This window comes from Acanthaster planci, linkage group LG12 (assembly GCF_054643075.1).
Source record: "Acanthaster planci isolate LZ-2023a linkage group LG12, COTS_SCS, whole genome shotgun sequence".
In the NCBI taxonomy this organism is placed as follows: Eukaryota; Metazoa; Echinodermata; class Asteroidea; order Valvatida; family Acanthasteridae; genus Acanthaster; species Acanthaster planci.
The window spans coordinates 186,466-203,029 of record NC_141788.1 but is presented as its reverse complement, the minus strand read 5'-3'; the positions used below and the strand labels follow the sequence as shown (position 1 = coordinate 203,029).

General features: G+C 39.1%; 1 protein-coding gene across 1 annotated transcript in view; it reads left to right on the top strand.

The window, feature by feature from the left end:
- The first annotated feature begins 491 nt into the window (after positions 1-491).
- Positions 492-16,564, top strand: part of LOC110985791 (uncharacterized) — a 45,302-nt gene continuing 29,229 nt past the window's right edge. The window contains exons 1-8 of the mRNA XM_087144278.1: positions 492-1,008; positions 2,669-2,804; positions 3,549-3,695; positions 4,131-4,357; positions 4,677-4,786; positions 5,244-5,501; positions 5,958-6,140; positions 6,708-7,913. Of these exons, the coding sequence (XP_087000404.1) occupies positions 925-1,008; positions 2,669-2,804; positions 3,549-3,695; positions 4,131-4,357; positions 4,677-4,786; positions 5,244-5,501; positions 5,958-6,140; positions 6,708-7,913 (2,351 nt within the window). The 5' untranslated portion in view covers positions 492-924. The remainder of the gene's footprint in view (positions 1,009-2,668; positions 2,805-3,548; positions 3,696-4,130; positions 4,358-4,676; positions 4,787-5,243; positions 5,502-5,957; positions 6,141-6,707; positions 7,914-16,564) is intronic.

Below are 16,564 nucleotides of genomic sequence, written 5' to 3'. Positions count from 1 at the left end.
AATGACTCAAAACCTGTCTCTAGTGATGTGTAAAAGGAGTTTATTCAAACATTTTGAGTTTACTGGGCAGGCCCAGAAACCTGAGGATTTTTTAAAATAAACTCCTGGAGGAAAAAGAACAATGTCTTCAAACTCCGTTTTGGATTTCCATTGGTTGGAGGAAATTTATTTCCCTTTCCATTTTGTCTGTATTTAGAAATTTTAATTTTGTAGTTGTACAAAATGCAATGTATAATCCCTTTATTATCCCACAACGGGAAATTTGGGTGTTCTCGTTGGTATAGTATAATCCCTTTGCGCAGGGCCAATCGAAATGATCGTTTTTACCCTCAGATGCGATGAGCCGCTATTAGCGCCCTCAATCATCCGACGTTTTTCTTCGGATCTGTTGAACAGATATTAAGTGACATGTTGTATGCGGAGTTATAGCGGTCTTCGACCAGAAATGATCATGCTGAGATCGAGGATGAGTGAATCAAAAAAGATCCGTTAGGCATTCGCGTTTGCGACCGTCTAGCATGCAGGGCCCGGCCGCGTTCGTGCGTTCTGTAGTGTTTGACAATGACATTGAACCACAACAAACATTCTGCATGTTCTGCCTTTCTGATGTTAACATTTTCTTTTGTCATTGAAAGAATGAATTTAATGGACCATTTGCAACAAAGCATGCAGCATACGACCATCTTGCCAAATGTTTGCTTTGTGGTGACAGTAAATACGTCAATCAAAGTAACATTATGTCATTCAAGTTGCCTGACCTGCTGACTACGGAGTAGGCCTACAGTGTACGGTCTGTTCGCCCATTCCTTCCTCCATGGTTCGCCGAAGCCAAGTCAACGGTCACCCGATATGCCTGACTCGACGATAGGCTCTGTTATGATGTAGCATCTGGCGTCAAGTCCAGCGCTACCAGAGACAAGCACAATGCGTCTTGATTTAAATGTCATCCATGCACCGGACATAAAGTCCAAGCAACCTTGGCCTCGGCTAGCGTGGCTTGGCAAAGAGGTAGGCCTAGGCCTACACATGTATTATGTAACTGCAATTTTGGCAAGGCCGAGGTCTAAAACTAGTATTACTAGGCTAACGTCCGTGTCTGAGACTGTATGGTTGACAGATCCCTTGTTTTGCCGAAAAGAGTTCCATATACATGGACGCCACTGACTTTTTCTTTCTAGTATTAGCCATTTGAGAGCATGTGCATGACCTAAAAGACAAATTTAGCAAGGAAAATATTGAGAGATTTATGCAACGTAGAAAACACTTGGAATGAGCCTAGTCCAGGCTCGTAAGCAGATAAGGTTTGTGCACAGGGTGTCAAGCAGTGTCGGTATATTCTTTCATTGATATTTTATTGCCTGCTGTAAAAACGGACCAGACTTGGAAAGAACTTCTAGACTTTGCTTGACATCCTTTGCTTTGCATGAAAGCTACGAGACTGGTCAGAAAAATGGAAAATGTCTTGTAAGTGAATTGCTTGATATTTTCACTGCTGAATGTAACCTTTAAGGACATTAAATGAGGTTTTTTTTGGCAAGCTCTCGGACAAGCACTGAGCATACAGTGCTTATTAATATACGTTGGGTAAGGGCAAACCCGTTATAAATAATTAACATCTCCCCAACGCAAAAAATACATCTTGAAAATAGTTCACGGTACCCGCTGCTTCATTTGACTCGGACCAGCCAGCCGACCCCGGCAAGCTCGGTGGTCGAGTGGTTAAGACATCTGCGCTAGTAAGCAGGAGGTCGTGGGTTCGAGTCCCACCCGAGTAAGCTTGTGAGGTTTTTTTTTTCGCAAGCTCTCGGACAAGCACTGAGCATACAGTGCTTATTAATATATGTTGGGTAAGGCAAAAAACCTGTTATATATAATTAACATCTCCCCAACGCAAAAAAAAAAAATACATCTTGAAAATAGTTCGCTGTACCCGCTGCTTCATTTGACTCGCAAGCTCTCGGACAAGCACTGAGCATACAGTGCTTATTAATATACGTTGGGTAAGGGCAAAAAAACCTGTTATATATAATTAAGGACATTGCTTAACACCCTATGCATGAAAGCTACGAGACTGGTCAGAAAAATGGCAAGTGTCTTCTGAGTGAATTGCTTGATATTTTCACTGCTGAATGTGACCTTAAAGGACATTTCTAATGTCCGTGACGGTCTAGTCGCCTGGTCTCTTAATTCACAACTTAATTCACAACTTTCTTATTTCACAACTTACCATGATTGATAAAACAAAAATATAATGGTTTCCTGAAAGTGTCATTCTTTTTCCTTACCATGTTTTAAAACTCATCAGTCTGCTTTATTTTTGAGTGAATTGAATGGAAATGATAATAACCGTTAGAATGATAATTTCCCCTATTTTGGTATTTGCCTATGGAAGCTTTAGAGGGAGAAAGAGATTTGCAATTTCATTTGGTCATAAAGGGGAGCCAGTAAATTCCAAGAGCTAAATGCTGGCTTACAAATTTCTGCTCTCATCTTCCATGTTATTCCACTTTAATGCTTTAACCCTAACCCCCAAGGGTGTATGTAAAATCGTATTAAAATTGGAGGATTTGGGACTGTTATGGTTAATAATATATTTATGTATTGTACTGTATACATGTACATGTATTTTTAACTTTTGTTGGTTCATTGACTTAAATCTTCTTTTCAGTCACATGATTTGCTGTTGGTGGATTCTCATCGGATTAAGGTGTTATGTCTGAATGGAAAAGGTGGCACCAAGAAGAAGATTGCAAAGCTCCAGGCTCATCTAAGCCATCTTGTTGCATCTAATGTGTCATCTAACGGTAACATTATACACCTTGCAGTTTTACTGTGTTAGTGTATTTACTTGTACAAAAGAAGTAACTCCATGTTGCAATAGGCTGTGTGGAGTAACCTTTTCAGTTGAAATATGCCCAATATTCACACTAAATAACAAGGACTGTTGATAAATAACAAAGTTAATAAAGAGGGAAGAATTTTTTGCAGTTTGCTCAATATTTCTTAAATTCAAACTACGTGAACCCTAACCCTGGGGTGTATGTAAACTCATATTGAAATTGCAGGATTTGGGACTGTTAGGGTTAATGCTGTACGTACCAAAACTTCATTTTAATACAAGTTTAGGAACGGGATCCATACAGCCTACTACTACGGCCTGCTATGAACTGAGGTATACAGGAGGCATACAAAGGATTTCTTTCCACTGGAAATACTGCCAATTCTAGAAATTGGAAATGGCTCATAACAAGCTTAGAAAGCTTCTTATTGCAATGGGGATTGTCATGTACCTAGTGTATAGATAATCCCTGCATCAATACTAATACAGATCACTCCTCAACTTAGTCCTCGGTTGAACAGTGTTCCCCCTTCTCTTTAAAATTGTCAGATTTCCAAAGATAGGAAAAGAAAAAGAAATAGTCATAGTTGGGAGACGCTTTTTTACTATCAAGTGGGAGGTCAGGGTCTTGATCCCTTGTTTGTGCTTCAGAAGAATGCTGCTTTTTTTGGAGTGTAATTTACATGTAACTCTGTTTGTTTCTATGTAGGTGCATACCTGGTCTGCCTCCTTGAGAGTGGTAGCCTGCTCATTTACAACAAGGACACAGACACACTGAAAACGGTTCCAGGAATTGATCAAGTTGCATCCCTTAAACCAAGCTCATCTCATAGCAAGGATGCCGATAAAACAAGACGTGAGACAACTACATGTAGTTAGATTGAATTTCAGTCCAGAAATTGGTAAAAAAAATTCCTGATACATGTATGCTAAAAGATGAAAACTGGTAGTATGCCTGAGCTTAGTAAGTAAAGTTTCAGAACATGGGCAAAAAACCAATTTAAATTTGTCTTTCTACTGTTCAAAGCTTTTTAACAAACTGTTTTACCATGGCATATCAAAGACTGGCTGATTATTTTGTTAAAAGTTATGTGACAAGTCTTTAACCATACTGCCCAATCTGGTGTGCAAAGCTGTTTTCAGGTTTTGTGTTCAACCCTATTATTTCACTCAGTCTCAAGGCAATGAAAATCAGATAATTTTTTACATTTAAAAATTATTACATCTATCAGGTGAAGTGATATCCAGAGCTTGCAAAATTGTTTGACAAGTTGTCTTCAATTACCAACAGGTTCACCAGCACCTCTTGTCTTCATTTCAAGTGATGCCACTTGTATCTTGGTCGTGATTGGCCATAGGCAGCTCTTCTTGTGGGAAATTGACCAATCAATGACGTTGTATTCTACCAAGCAGCACATTCTGAAAGGAACCTGGTCATGTGTGGACTGTGAGGGTGCTGTACTGCCAAGCGCAGAATGTAAAGAGACTGCTGTACATGCTGTGTTCTTCAGAGATTCCGTAAGCAATTGAGATCGTATCATTTAACAGTGTTTGCATAATAAACAGGTAAAGACAAAGTATGTGCAGGTAGTCATTTGCTTTTCAATTTAATATCTGGTTAATGAAATCAATAATTGTACTGCGTCTAAAAACCTCACCTAAATTATGAATTGAAATCTAAATGCAAAGTACTTTAAATTATCTCCTGTTTTATTTTCTGCCATGATGTAGAGTACATGTACATTCTTAATTTTCAAATTGTACACATGAAGCAATTTTCAAGCAGTACAGAATTTGCAATTATATTTCTTTGTGACTTTGATTGCACATGTACCAGGTTCTTGGATTGTGCTGTGTATGTTCGTTTGTATTCAACCAACATTCCAATGTCCAGATATCATCTGTATTTCTTCATTGGTTGGAACCATTTCATTTATACACAGTCAGGTGAGTCCTGCATTAAGAATGATGTTTTTGTTTTGGTCTTAGATGAGATGTATCAGGGTGCATCCAAAGCTGTTGTCTAGAGCTAGATCAAGGTCTTCGCTCCAATGGAAATACATGCTCCATTGGAGAGACGCGCAGACAGTAGACCTAGCCATAGTTCTGGAAGCCCGTTTTGGATACAGTCTTAATGTATATGTCACTAATATTGTTAATCATTATAAGCTCAAAGCAATTTTGCCTGCATTTTCAAGGATGAATAGGTAGAAAATGCTAAAGCATTTGACATTGGATGGGTGAAGAGGGGCTTTTTTCAGTAATGTACACTGAAACATAGTATCCTTGAGATGGTGTGATGGATTTTACCTTTCCCTTTTCTCTGAGTCATCGACTTTTTATTTACTGAAAGAAAGTGAATAGTTTTGTCATTTGAAGGTTATATTTTTGCTATGATTTCCAGCCAACCTCGCTTCACTGCCCAGTGGTCATCCCTCTCCCATTCTCTGTCCAATCTCTCGGCATCAGCTGAACCTGTGCGGCATCATGGAGCTTACCTCACTCGCCATGCTAGCAGTGGTCATACTCTGGCTGTTGCTGTCAATCAACGATATCCTACAGACACAAGGGTATTGTTTGTATCTGTCATGGGATCGACAGCCATCAGTATCAACATGAAGGGATGTGGATGTCAGAAAGATATCGGGAAAGAGAAAGCAAGGTAAAACGTGTCATGGTTTGTCTTGTAAAAATATGGGTGAGGAAGACATTTTTTGGTTCTAAGGTTTTCTTCCTAGATTTTTTCCCTCCTTTTCCTTTGAAGTCTAGAATGTAATGGAAATGACAAACAAAGCCAGCCTGCTGTATTGCCTGAGACAACATCTCTCCTTTCTTGGTGCGCTTACATGTGTAGATTCCCAAGTCTAGTAATAAAAAGTGCAGAGTATCCATTCAAAGCAAGTGTCTTCCTCTTGTCCATGTGTCTAGGCAACACTGTTAGAGGTGCTTTTTGCATTAAAGGCCATTGCATATACATACATTTTCCAAAACAGCTTTGTTTGTGAAATTATTAATTGTTAGAAAGTAAGCATGCTGGAATACGTTCCTTGGAAAACAGGTTTGTTGCCTTGATTGTAATAATGAAAGTAATCTGATTTGATTATTGTTTAATACCCAGATCCTATTGGTTAGCGGATTTAGCCTGGACTCCAAATGATTTATTCCTAGCCTGTATTACCAAGCAGGGTTGTTTGACGATACTATCGCGTCTTGGTGAAGCTGTTTTAATTCAGAGCTCAGGTTGTTCCATTGAGCATGAACCTGCATTCTTTCTACCATTCCATCCTCTTGTCACTTTCATGTAAGTCTACTCTTTGCATTGTGTTTATTCCAAGTCAAATTAACCAGTTAACCAGATTTTCCTACCCAAAAAAACTGCTGGGGCTGGTTTTTTCACCCACAATTTTTTCAACCTTGCAATTGTACTTCGACCCAACTAAGCATAACACGTTAATACATGTGTACGCCTACCACGAAAATGAGAAAAAGAATTTTTAAATGAGTGTACACGTCCTCCCGGGTACAAATAAGGAAAAGTATGTGTGTTTGCATGTCATCTGGCATCAAGTGGTTAACTTACTTTTTCTTGGTTTCAAAATATATTGGCAAAAAGTGAGAGGTCATTAAAAATGGACATTTTTTTTTAACTTCAATATTTTACCGGTAAAGACATAAATCAAGTGTTGATGGAAAGTTCAGCTTTATCTTATCAACTGGGGGCATATCTTATTGATTGTATAGTTCAAAAATAACATTTAATATCTGATTGGCTTCAGCATTTTTATTTCGTACTCTTCAGGAACTTCTGGGGGTTACATACGATATTGACAATAATTTATAAAAATTTTGCCTTTTGTTTTCTTGATAGCCCATCTGCCAAACACAGAAGTTCATCATTTACTGGTAAGACAAGGCAAGAAAATCTGTCACCAACAAGCTCACTGAGATCAGAAGCTGATGAGAAACGACAGAGGTACTCTTTGGCTACACACCCATCCTTGCCCCTTCTGATGCTCTCTGATGGTTACTTGGTCACTGTCATAGAGCTGCCTAGTGATTTGTCCTGTACTTGTGTGGTGCGAGACTTTCTTAGTGAAGGCAGGACAGCAGTTAATCTGCTCCTTGAGAGACAAGGTTTGGAAGGCAAGCGATTGAGGAGTTTGTCCTCATTACAGCTTAAGAAGACTATGAATGGCAGTGATGGTCTGGTAACACACTTGTCTCAAAGAGCTGTTGCTGTTTTGAGTAACACTGGACAACAGACTTCAACCCTGACAAGGGATGGCTTGCTTAGCACAGCAGGCAGTGACTTTGCTGATTATGCTGGTCGCTTCAGTCATGTGGAAGAAGGACAGTTTGTGTATAGTGATCCCAATGAAATGCAAGGAACTCGAGAAATGTCACTGATGGGAAGTGATGGAGTAGCGGTGATCGTTAGTAGGGCACAGAGGGCATTGTTAAGTGCGTGGGGACTAGCTGTGTCTCATACAGGAGAGTGGAGCTGTAAACTGGAAGACTTACTTCAATATACAGCTCAAACACTTGTCAAACTGTTCACTGTCATGTTACAGACAATCCGATACAACTTCAACAGTAGGGAGCAGAGATATGTATCAGTACTGTATGATATCCTTATTGTCTTTAAAGCTTCCACTTCTGTTCTGCACTGGGACATAGCCAGGCATCATGGACTCACTGCTACCTATAAGCTCATCAGGGGTACTGTACGAGCCATCTTGAAGCATAGTGGGCACCATAACTTGACCACTGCTCCTCGGTCTTGCGTCAGTATTCTGCAGTACTGTGAGAAACTTTTGAGCAATGTCTACAGCTTGACAAAAGTTCAGCAACCAACGTATGGATTCCACCTGCATCCTTACCATCAAGCAGATATTGTAGAGGGCTCCCTCATGTGTCAGGAGAGCTCCAGGATTAGGGGAACTATGGACATAGATCATCAGGTGACATTAGTGACCACGAGGCCAGAGCAACCAAGAGGAAGTCGTGAGTGGAGGGAGCAAAGAAGGGAAGTGGGACATCCAGGCATTGTAGTCAGACACTCACCTGCTAAAAGGTTAGAGTATCTGAATGACTAATCGTGTTTCTTGGTAATCAGTTTCCAGACCTATCACCCACTAAGTTCCTTTTCTCAATCCAGCAATGCCCTTGCCAACAGCACTGTCCTCCACCCCTCCTTTCCCTTCCCCTCCCCTGCCAAAAGAAGAAAAGTTGAATCTTGCATTCATTTTCAGCTTTCTTGATTTGTAACATCTTGTCCACAGCATTCTATAATTAAAACCATTGAGAATAAGCTCTGTGCCCATTGGTTTGGACATGTAACATACATGTAGCATCACCAATTCCACTGAGCTCGTATTCCACCAATCCAATCCACTCCAACAAAACACTAACTGCTAAACTGAGAACTTTCTTGGTAAATGCAAGTGCAAAAAATTCTAGATCTTTACAAATGAACCGTGCAGTTTAAAAAAAAACTTTGATGACACAAATCCATCCAATTATCCGAGGTCCAGTTTGGGCAGTCCGCTCTTGACACAGGTTTGTTGCTTTTGCACTTGAATGGTAGGAATGAGACCCAAGAACACTGTTTTTGGAAAAAGATCACCCACCACCTCCTTGTCAGGGTGTTGCACGAACATATGGAAAAACTTGTGAGATTTTGGCTTTTGAACAGCTGCAGCTACATGTATATCGATGTCTTACAAAGCTGCAGACTGGGATTTTTGCAAATTAACATCAATAATTTTCCGTAACGCAGAAATGAATGTTCCCTTCTAAATACAAAAGAATTCAGCCCAGTTATCCAAACATTAAACCTTGAAGAATGTACATGGATGCCGCCATTTGCCATGTTGGATTTTGTTTGCCAATATTTATCAGCAGTAATTACATGTACAATGTAGTTGTATGTTCCTGGAGATCAAATGGCCGACCCATGAACAACGAAGTGAGCTGTTCATGAACGTACAAGAACAAGTCGCCTGGAGTCAGCCTACTGTACATGTAATTGTGACTTGATAATCTGTAAGCATAGACTGACATTGATTGTATGTTTACCTTTATAATCTATTGACTGGTGTAGGAATAAACATCTGGGTGATGAACTCTTAACCTTAGACAATATCCGATACAAACATTTTGCTCTTTTCTATGGATGTGTGTCATCCCTGTACATGTACATAGAGAATCATGAGAACATTGACACAGCAAATGCACTTTCTGTAAATTAAAAAAAGAAAGATTTTAGCCATGGGCCACAGAATTGCTGTTTTGGGGCAGTGCTGTCTGTGTTTTGGGAACCACTGTCTATTATTGTGGTCAACTTGGAGTCAACAATCTGGAACCAGAAAAGTATAGCTCATATCAAGATTTGAAACGAACCACTCTCCAAGCCAGACATGAGTCTGGACTTCATTTTGCTTGTATGGTCTCAATTGTTTTCTATTTGTGTGTTTCCCAGTTTTAAACTTAACCCTAACACTCCCAAATTCTCCAATTTTGATACGATTTTACACACCCCCTAGGGGGTTAGGGTTTAAGGGCAAAGAAAGCCATTAGTTTACATGTACCTCCGTGTAATGCCTTGACTTTGACTTGAAGTGGATGCAATTACTGGCCATCCAGGTTGGACAATGAATGTACATTTTCTCACCCATGTAACCCTTATCTGCGTAGCAGAGTTCTTAGTGCTCGGAAAAATTGGATAGTTAGATCGCCATTTCAAGATTTTGTTTAGTCATGACATTGTTCTTGTATACTGTACATGTACATCGTACATTCATTACATTGACGGAAATGCACATTGCTTGCAGTGTGTGGGATCATATGACCATGCAAAGTCACTATTTAACCACCCAGTATTTTATAGCCACATACGCACCCCATATGCTTACCATATCTTATGGTCCCTACTAATATTGTTGGATAAAGTAGGTGGGCCAAATGTCATGTTATCAGGAACTCAAGGTAACTCCATCCTGTGGTTAAGGAAATGGTGATAACAGATTGGTGGACCGGATTGAAGCTTGGACCTTTGTTGGATTGGCAAGCCACTTGCAAGTCACCACATTGACCAGCAGAGTGGTGATTTTGAAGGACCATTCATGCCATAAGTTTGCATGAAATGGTTTTATTAGATCTGATTGGTTTAAGAGTGTCTTATCAGAATACCCTGTAACTTCATGTCAATAGAGTGTTGGTCAGTAGTGTTTAGGTCAGTAGTGTTTATGCCGGTAGCATAATTTACTTTAGAGCACATTTTAAGTCATCATGATCTTGAGATTTGAATCGTTGCATAATGAAGTTTATGCTATCTGTTGGTTTTAAAAATATGGTGGAAACAACCTGTTCAAATGAGATAACTTTGCTGTAAGCACTAAAACTGGTAGAGGGACACCTGTGACTCACTACCCGTAGTTGGGTTTTTGTACAAGTAATAAAACTATCATTCCACCATTTTTTTTCTGAAGACTGCACTTGATTAACAATACAAAAAATCTGTTTAACTCAGTGTCTTTTTCAGTGTTAAAGTTTAATCTTTTAACTTCCAAGTGTACACGTACCTTTATAAATATGTACATACTTGTGCTACTTGTTTGTGGAGACACAAAATATACGGTAATTACATGTAGCACATTCGTATGAGAAAGCAAACAAGTTTAGACAGTTACATTCTTCACTGTAAAGGACTCACAGACTGTTAAAAGTGTTGTTGTATAGTCTTCTTCTGCACCGTAAGTTGAAGAAGATGGTGTTGGATTTATAATGTTGCGCCCACAGATTCTGAAATGCTTTGTCCATGTATATTTATGTAACTTACAAACAAAATCCAATGTTGATAATACACCTTTATCATATTAAAAATTAATCAACAAGTCACCTGTAACATTTCAGACTTTTTCTCGGAGAGCTTACCCAAACATGCCAAATTTGTTACATGTCGAAAACTGCAAAATAAGGGAGTGTGAGGGCATACACATGGCTCGGAACTTTAGTTACTACCGGTATGTACATGTATGGTACATTTTACATGTACATATGGGTAATGGCAGATCAGGGAAAGGGAGGGGGAAACAGGGTCAGACCCCACCCCCAAAAAAGAGCCAAAGTGTTTTGTTTGAAAAAATGATGGTCTATTTCATGTCCCTTTAAAAGTGTCAACCCCCGTCCCCCTAAAAACCTCACCCCACAGAAATGCCATAAAAAGATACATGTAATAGGAAAAAATTCAAATTATTTTGTCCCCCCAAAAAGAGAAGTTTGACCCCCCCTTGAAAATGTGGTCCTGTATCTGCCCTTGTGTTTGAATTGCTGTTCACTAATTTGCCACAAATATTTAGGGGGTGGGGGAGTGCATGGTAAAATCGTACCAGTAAAAACAGTGTAGCCCATATGATGTGATGTTGCACTGGCTGATAAAAGCCAGAATTTGTGGGTGAGCTTTGTTGATTAACACTTTAAGAATAAAATTTTTCAAATACAAAATAAAATTAAGTGCGTCTGTTACACAATAAGTTAAATTACGTTCACAGCTACATGTAGTTAATACACACTTGTTCATGGAGCAAGGACCAGCCTATCTCGCATTACCTTCATTGTTTAGAGAACAACATACGTCAAAGTGAAAATGCTTATATACATTATATTTAGAGACTAAATACTAAAAATGTAAGCAACAAGAAAACATACCAAAATTAAAATAATAAACAGAAAAAGAAAACAAACATACAGACAAACTCTCCCGTCAAATTACGCCCGTATGTTTCTTTCAGATGCGTAGAATTATTGGTGTCAAGTTGGAATGTGGTTCTTAAAGCCTGGGTATTCTCGTTGTATGACAAGGATTTTGAAAAGTTCCCCGGAAGTGGGAAGAGCTTGGCAGTGAGACCTTGAGCCTTGCTGCCAATTCCAATTTCATCTACAAGAAGTAAAATGTTGTTTGATATACTTCAGATAACCTGTTCTTGGCTTTGATTTAAACAGCTGCCTCATTTGAAACATTTTCATAAAGGCCGGTATCGTCAACTTTCCTTATACCTAATAACAACTGATAATCAGGTTTCTCAATGTCCATACTCTGTCGATCTAGGCATTGGTAAACGTCTTTATTATTGTTCTTTGTTTTGAATGGGTTCTTAACCTTCTTAAGGAGAGGAGATTTACTTTCCTTTACAGGTGGTGTCTTGACATTTATTTTGTCCAAATTTTGCTGTGATACACTAGGAACAAGATACTGGTTTGTGGAATCATCTTGAGGCAATGATATCCTGGCAGCTCTTTTCTTTAGACTTTGCTCACTGTCAGAAGAGCTTGGTGGGTCTGAATGACGATTGGGTTTCTTCTGAGCCACTGGAGGTAGCATTCCTTTCTTGAACAGAGGAGAGGAGGATTTTCCAGTGGCCTTTTCAAAGTTGTTGATTCTCTGATGGATGTTATTTGTCTTTGGGCTATTATTATCTTTTGGAATGTCGTATACAGGGGCTTCTTTGGTGCTTCTCACCATCATATCACATGTATCATTAGGGACAGCATATTCTGGTTGCTCCTGTGACAGAAGAGGAGCTGAAAAATTTCGTGTTAATTTGGGGGATGATTTGGCAGAAGTCGGGGAAGTTTTAATCAGGTTGACGTCAGAGGTAATTTTAGTTAGTTTTGGTTTGTTTGAGCTATTATCCTTTGCAAGAACTTCGTAATCATTTGTGTCATCATTATCGCTTAGAGCTGGTGGTGAAATCTGCTGTTCATTTACCCTTTTGCTGATCTTCTCCTTTGAGTGGTGTTCTGTGCCAGATGCCTCTGGAGAGTGGATGTCAGTTTCTTCTTGAAGCTTACTTGGCTTCGATTTAATGGCTGGTTTAGGGTTGTTTTTCCCTTTGATTTTGCTGAGGTCATCAGTAGAGCTGTACACATAGGTGTCTGGATCGTCAGATTTTGAGCTCATCATGTATTCATTGTCAGATACATGTGTGTCATCATTGTCATTTGATGCTACCATGTAATCATCATCGTTTGACTTGTCAAGGCTTTTCATTGGAGAATAGTGGGCATTGTTGGTAGCAGCAGCTTTCTTGACTGTTATGCTCATGTCAAGATAATGGCTGTCTGATCGGAAGCCAGTCTCAGTTACAACTTCCACTTTTCCTTGCTTTGATTCAGATTGGGATACTAGATTAAATGGGGTACTTTCTTGCATGGAAGATTCCTTTACTGAGCTGTTGGATACTAAACATCTTCTACACTTGTACCAAATGATGATATTAATGGCAACAAGTAGAAAAAAACTTCCAACAATTAAACCCAAAATTAAAGCCATGAGGCTGTCAGTCATAAGTTTCTTCCTGCCAGGGTCCAATGTGTCAATTTCCATGACAGCTGCTCCACTGAAGTTGCCAAACATGGTAGCAACATGGCAAGTTACTACACTTTTATTATCTTGGGCAGTGACGTTGCGAATGTGAAGTGCTTGTGCCTCAGTCTCAACAAAGAAACGGTCTTTGAGATCCTCTGGCTCAATCAACTGATCGTTTAGATGCCAGTTAATCTCAAATGGAATATTACTGGTCACATGACAGAAAAACGTGTACATTTGTACACATGACTGGTCAGTGCTTGCAGACTGAACGATGACGGTTGTGGTGGTGTTAATAGAACAGGTTCTGATCTCATCAATGGGGTCAGGTAGTGTCATTACACACATGATAACAGGGTCGTATATTTGGTCCATATCCACTGAGGTCATAGTGGTCTCAAGGTGAAGTAATTTGTTGTTGTTGAGTTTATGGAGCTCAGCTGGTAGTTGATAATCTCCACTAAACCATTCTAAAGTCACTGGAGGCTGACCAATAAGAGATTCACAGACCAACATCATGCCATGGGTAAGTGACTGACCTGCAATGACTGATGTTTTGCATACAGGATAGACATCAGGTGGGGGAATGACTGGTTGAAGCTTGACTAAAGCTTGAGATATGAAGAATCGACCAGATTGTGGGCGGATCAATGCACAACTGTATTGACCACCATCAGAGGAAGTGATGTCTTTAATTATTAGTGTATACAAGCATCGTAAGAAACCTTCATTGTTCACTCTTGACTGCCATCTGATGCCATATTTTGATGAATCGATGACATAGGTCATGTTTGCAATGTTATCACCACCTTTTTTCCCCCAAAAGACAAAAGTGTCATCACAGGAGAATCCTGGGTCGGGAGTGTAAGAACAAAGAAAGTCTGCTCGGTCACCAATCAGAACGTTCCTGCGAGTCGGTGTGACAGTAAGCTGGACAGAATTTGTTGATCGGATAAAGATGGAGAGAGAAAAGATGAGGAAAACTGCCGAAAGCTGGGGTCTCTGGATATCCATAACGCTTGCTGTTACGGCCCAAAGGATCTGTAGGAATTGAAAGCACAATAAAATAAAAAGCAACTGAAAAGTTTTGTACTAGAAATATCACGTTGCTGTTAATGAAAATGCTTGAAAATTTTCTTTTGTGTGCCATATCTTTTTGTGTGTTATCAAAGATTGCATTTTTAATTTGAGATATTCTCAATTTACCAGTTGCTCATAAAAACATTGGTTTTTCTTGGAATAACATTAGATAAGTTGCAAAGACATACATGTGGATGTATATGCATACATGTATTTAAATTTGGTTTATTGATAATTTACATGTAATGTAGATGTCAGTCTTTGTAGGTTCATCTGCTGTGAAGTTTAACTTGCTTTCCTTTAAGATATGTATAACATCAAATTGGAAAAAATCTAGAAAGTAATAATGGTTTGAAAGCTGTAAATTTTAAAGGAGATAAATTCCAAGAAAAAGGCTTCCTAATTCTGATAAAAATTCCTGAAGGGATCACTGAGCTGGGCCCAATGTTATGGCGCTGCTTACCGCAGAATTCGGCACTTATGATCTCCATTCTGTGCTAAGTGCGCAAGCAGAAAAATTGTGCGCTAACCCTTTAAGCAGAGAATCCTTAGTTACTGGATGTACACATGTGCACAAGCCAAAATTCCTTGCTAACCCATGAAGTACGTTCGGCGTTAGCACAGAACTTTTTGCTACTGTAAACACCAATTTTTCGCTTACGGTAAGCAGCGCCGTGGAATTGGACCCTGTTCAAAAGTGTCAAAACTGATAAAGCCATTTTGAAGCAAACATTGAAGGAACAATATAACTACTGTAACTCATAGAGCATAATGGAAACTTACCAGAAACTGGAAGCTTGAGTTTTTGTATACTAACTTAACCTTCACACATCCAGAAGATGTCCTGGCTGATGAGGATCAGTCAAGAAAAGAGAATTCCAGTGTCATGAAATTCGTTGCATCCATAGACAGAACTCAGTTTGAGACAAAAATTGATGACAGCATTTACATGTAGGTTTACATCTTATGCACGAGCAGTGCAGTGATAAGTAAGTGATCTGAGATAGCTCGTGGTTTACTAGTCCTGTGTTCCCATCAAAGATCTCCTTTGTCATCCACTTCAGAGTTCTTTAAGTTCTCTCAGTCATCAGTTAGCTCAATGGCCTGTGAATCCATGCAGACCTAGGGATTAAGATCTGATGTCATAGTGCCATAGGTTGCAACAATACATGCACAATGTTTGTACTATCTGTGAAGCCTGGAGCTGACCCTATGGTATTGTACATCTATATCCAGCCAACCAGAATGCCCTGGTTGTAAATTACCTACTGAACTTTATCAGATCAGCAAATAAACTCAACAATAGTTCAGTTTGACTTTGGTGGTCAGCAGCTTGATGTCCAGTGTTAATGGTAACAAGTGTTGAGTAGGAAGTCCAAGGAAAGCAAAGTTTGGTGCTGATGAGTTAGGCCAAATTTCTTGTTTTGTTGTACAACTTCAGAAAAATTCCAACAAACAAGATCTAAGTGATCACGTCGTAGTAATGAAATGCTTTGGTTTGATGAGTACTTGTAGTTTGACTGACTGTAACAGTGACTAGGATTTATTCAAAGGAAGTACATGAAAGAGTACTTGCTATTGGTTGAAATGCTTATTAAACAGGGCCTACTATTGGCTGGAAGTGTACTACACCCTCAGTAGTACATGTATACATTTGGCCAAGGTTTACTGGACAGAAAAAAGTGTGGTTTCCCTTTAAATGACATTTTTAGAAAATACTTGCTTTGTTGAAAAGTACCCCACATTTCTTATTCATTTTTTCTAATGAAGTACCAGTATCATTCTGTAAGGCTTTTAAAGTTTATTGAAAAAACACTTTATTTATTAAAAAAATGCTAGTGTTTGGCTACATTCAATTTGTCCTGAGCATAAACTGAACTCCCAAAGTAGGGACATACAAATGCAAACAGAGGGGAAGTAAAAATTGAGCAAGAGAAAATGTAACAATATATGAATTTGTCTAGGGATTCTAACTTATTGCTAAGTAAGTAGCTCTTTGAACAACTGAAGCCCAGTGCATTATCATCTATGGAGATATTTGAAGAATTGTATGCATTCAACATTGAAGAGCTTGGTGCTACTTTCACATGGGCCTATGATTTGCTGGATTGCAAGGAATTCACAATTATTTACATGTGTGACATAGTGTTGAATTTTTTTTGCATTTCAGTCAGATTTCTTGCACAAAGTAACATTTGATAAAGGCAGACTTTGAGTCAAAATCTGTTGAGAAACAAGTATTTCCTCTCCCGTGCTCAATGAATATGCCAATCACG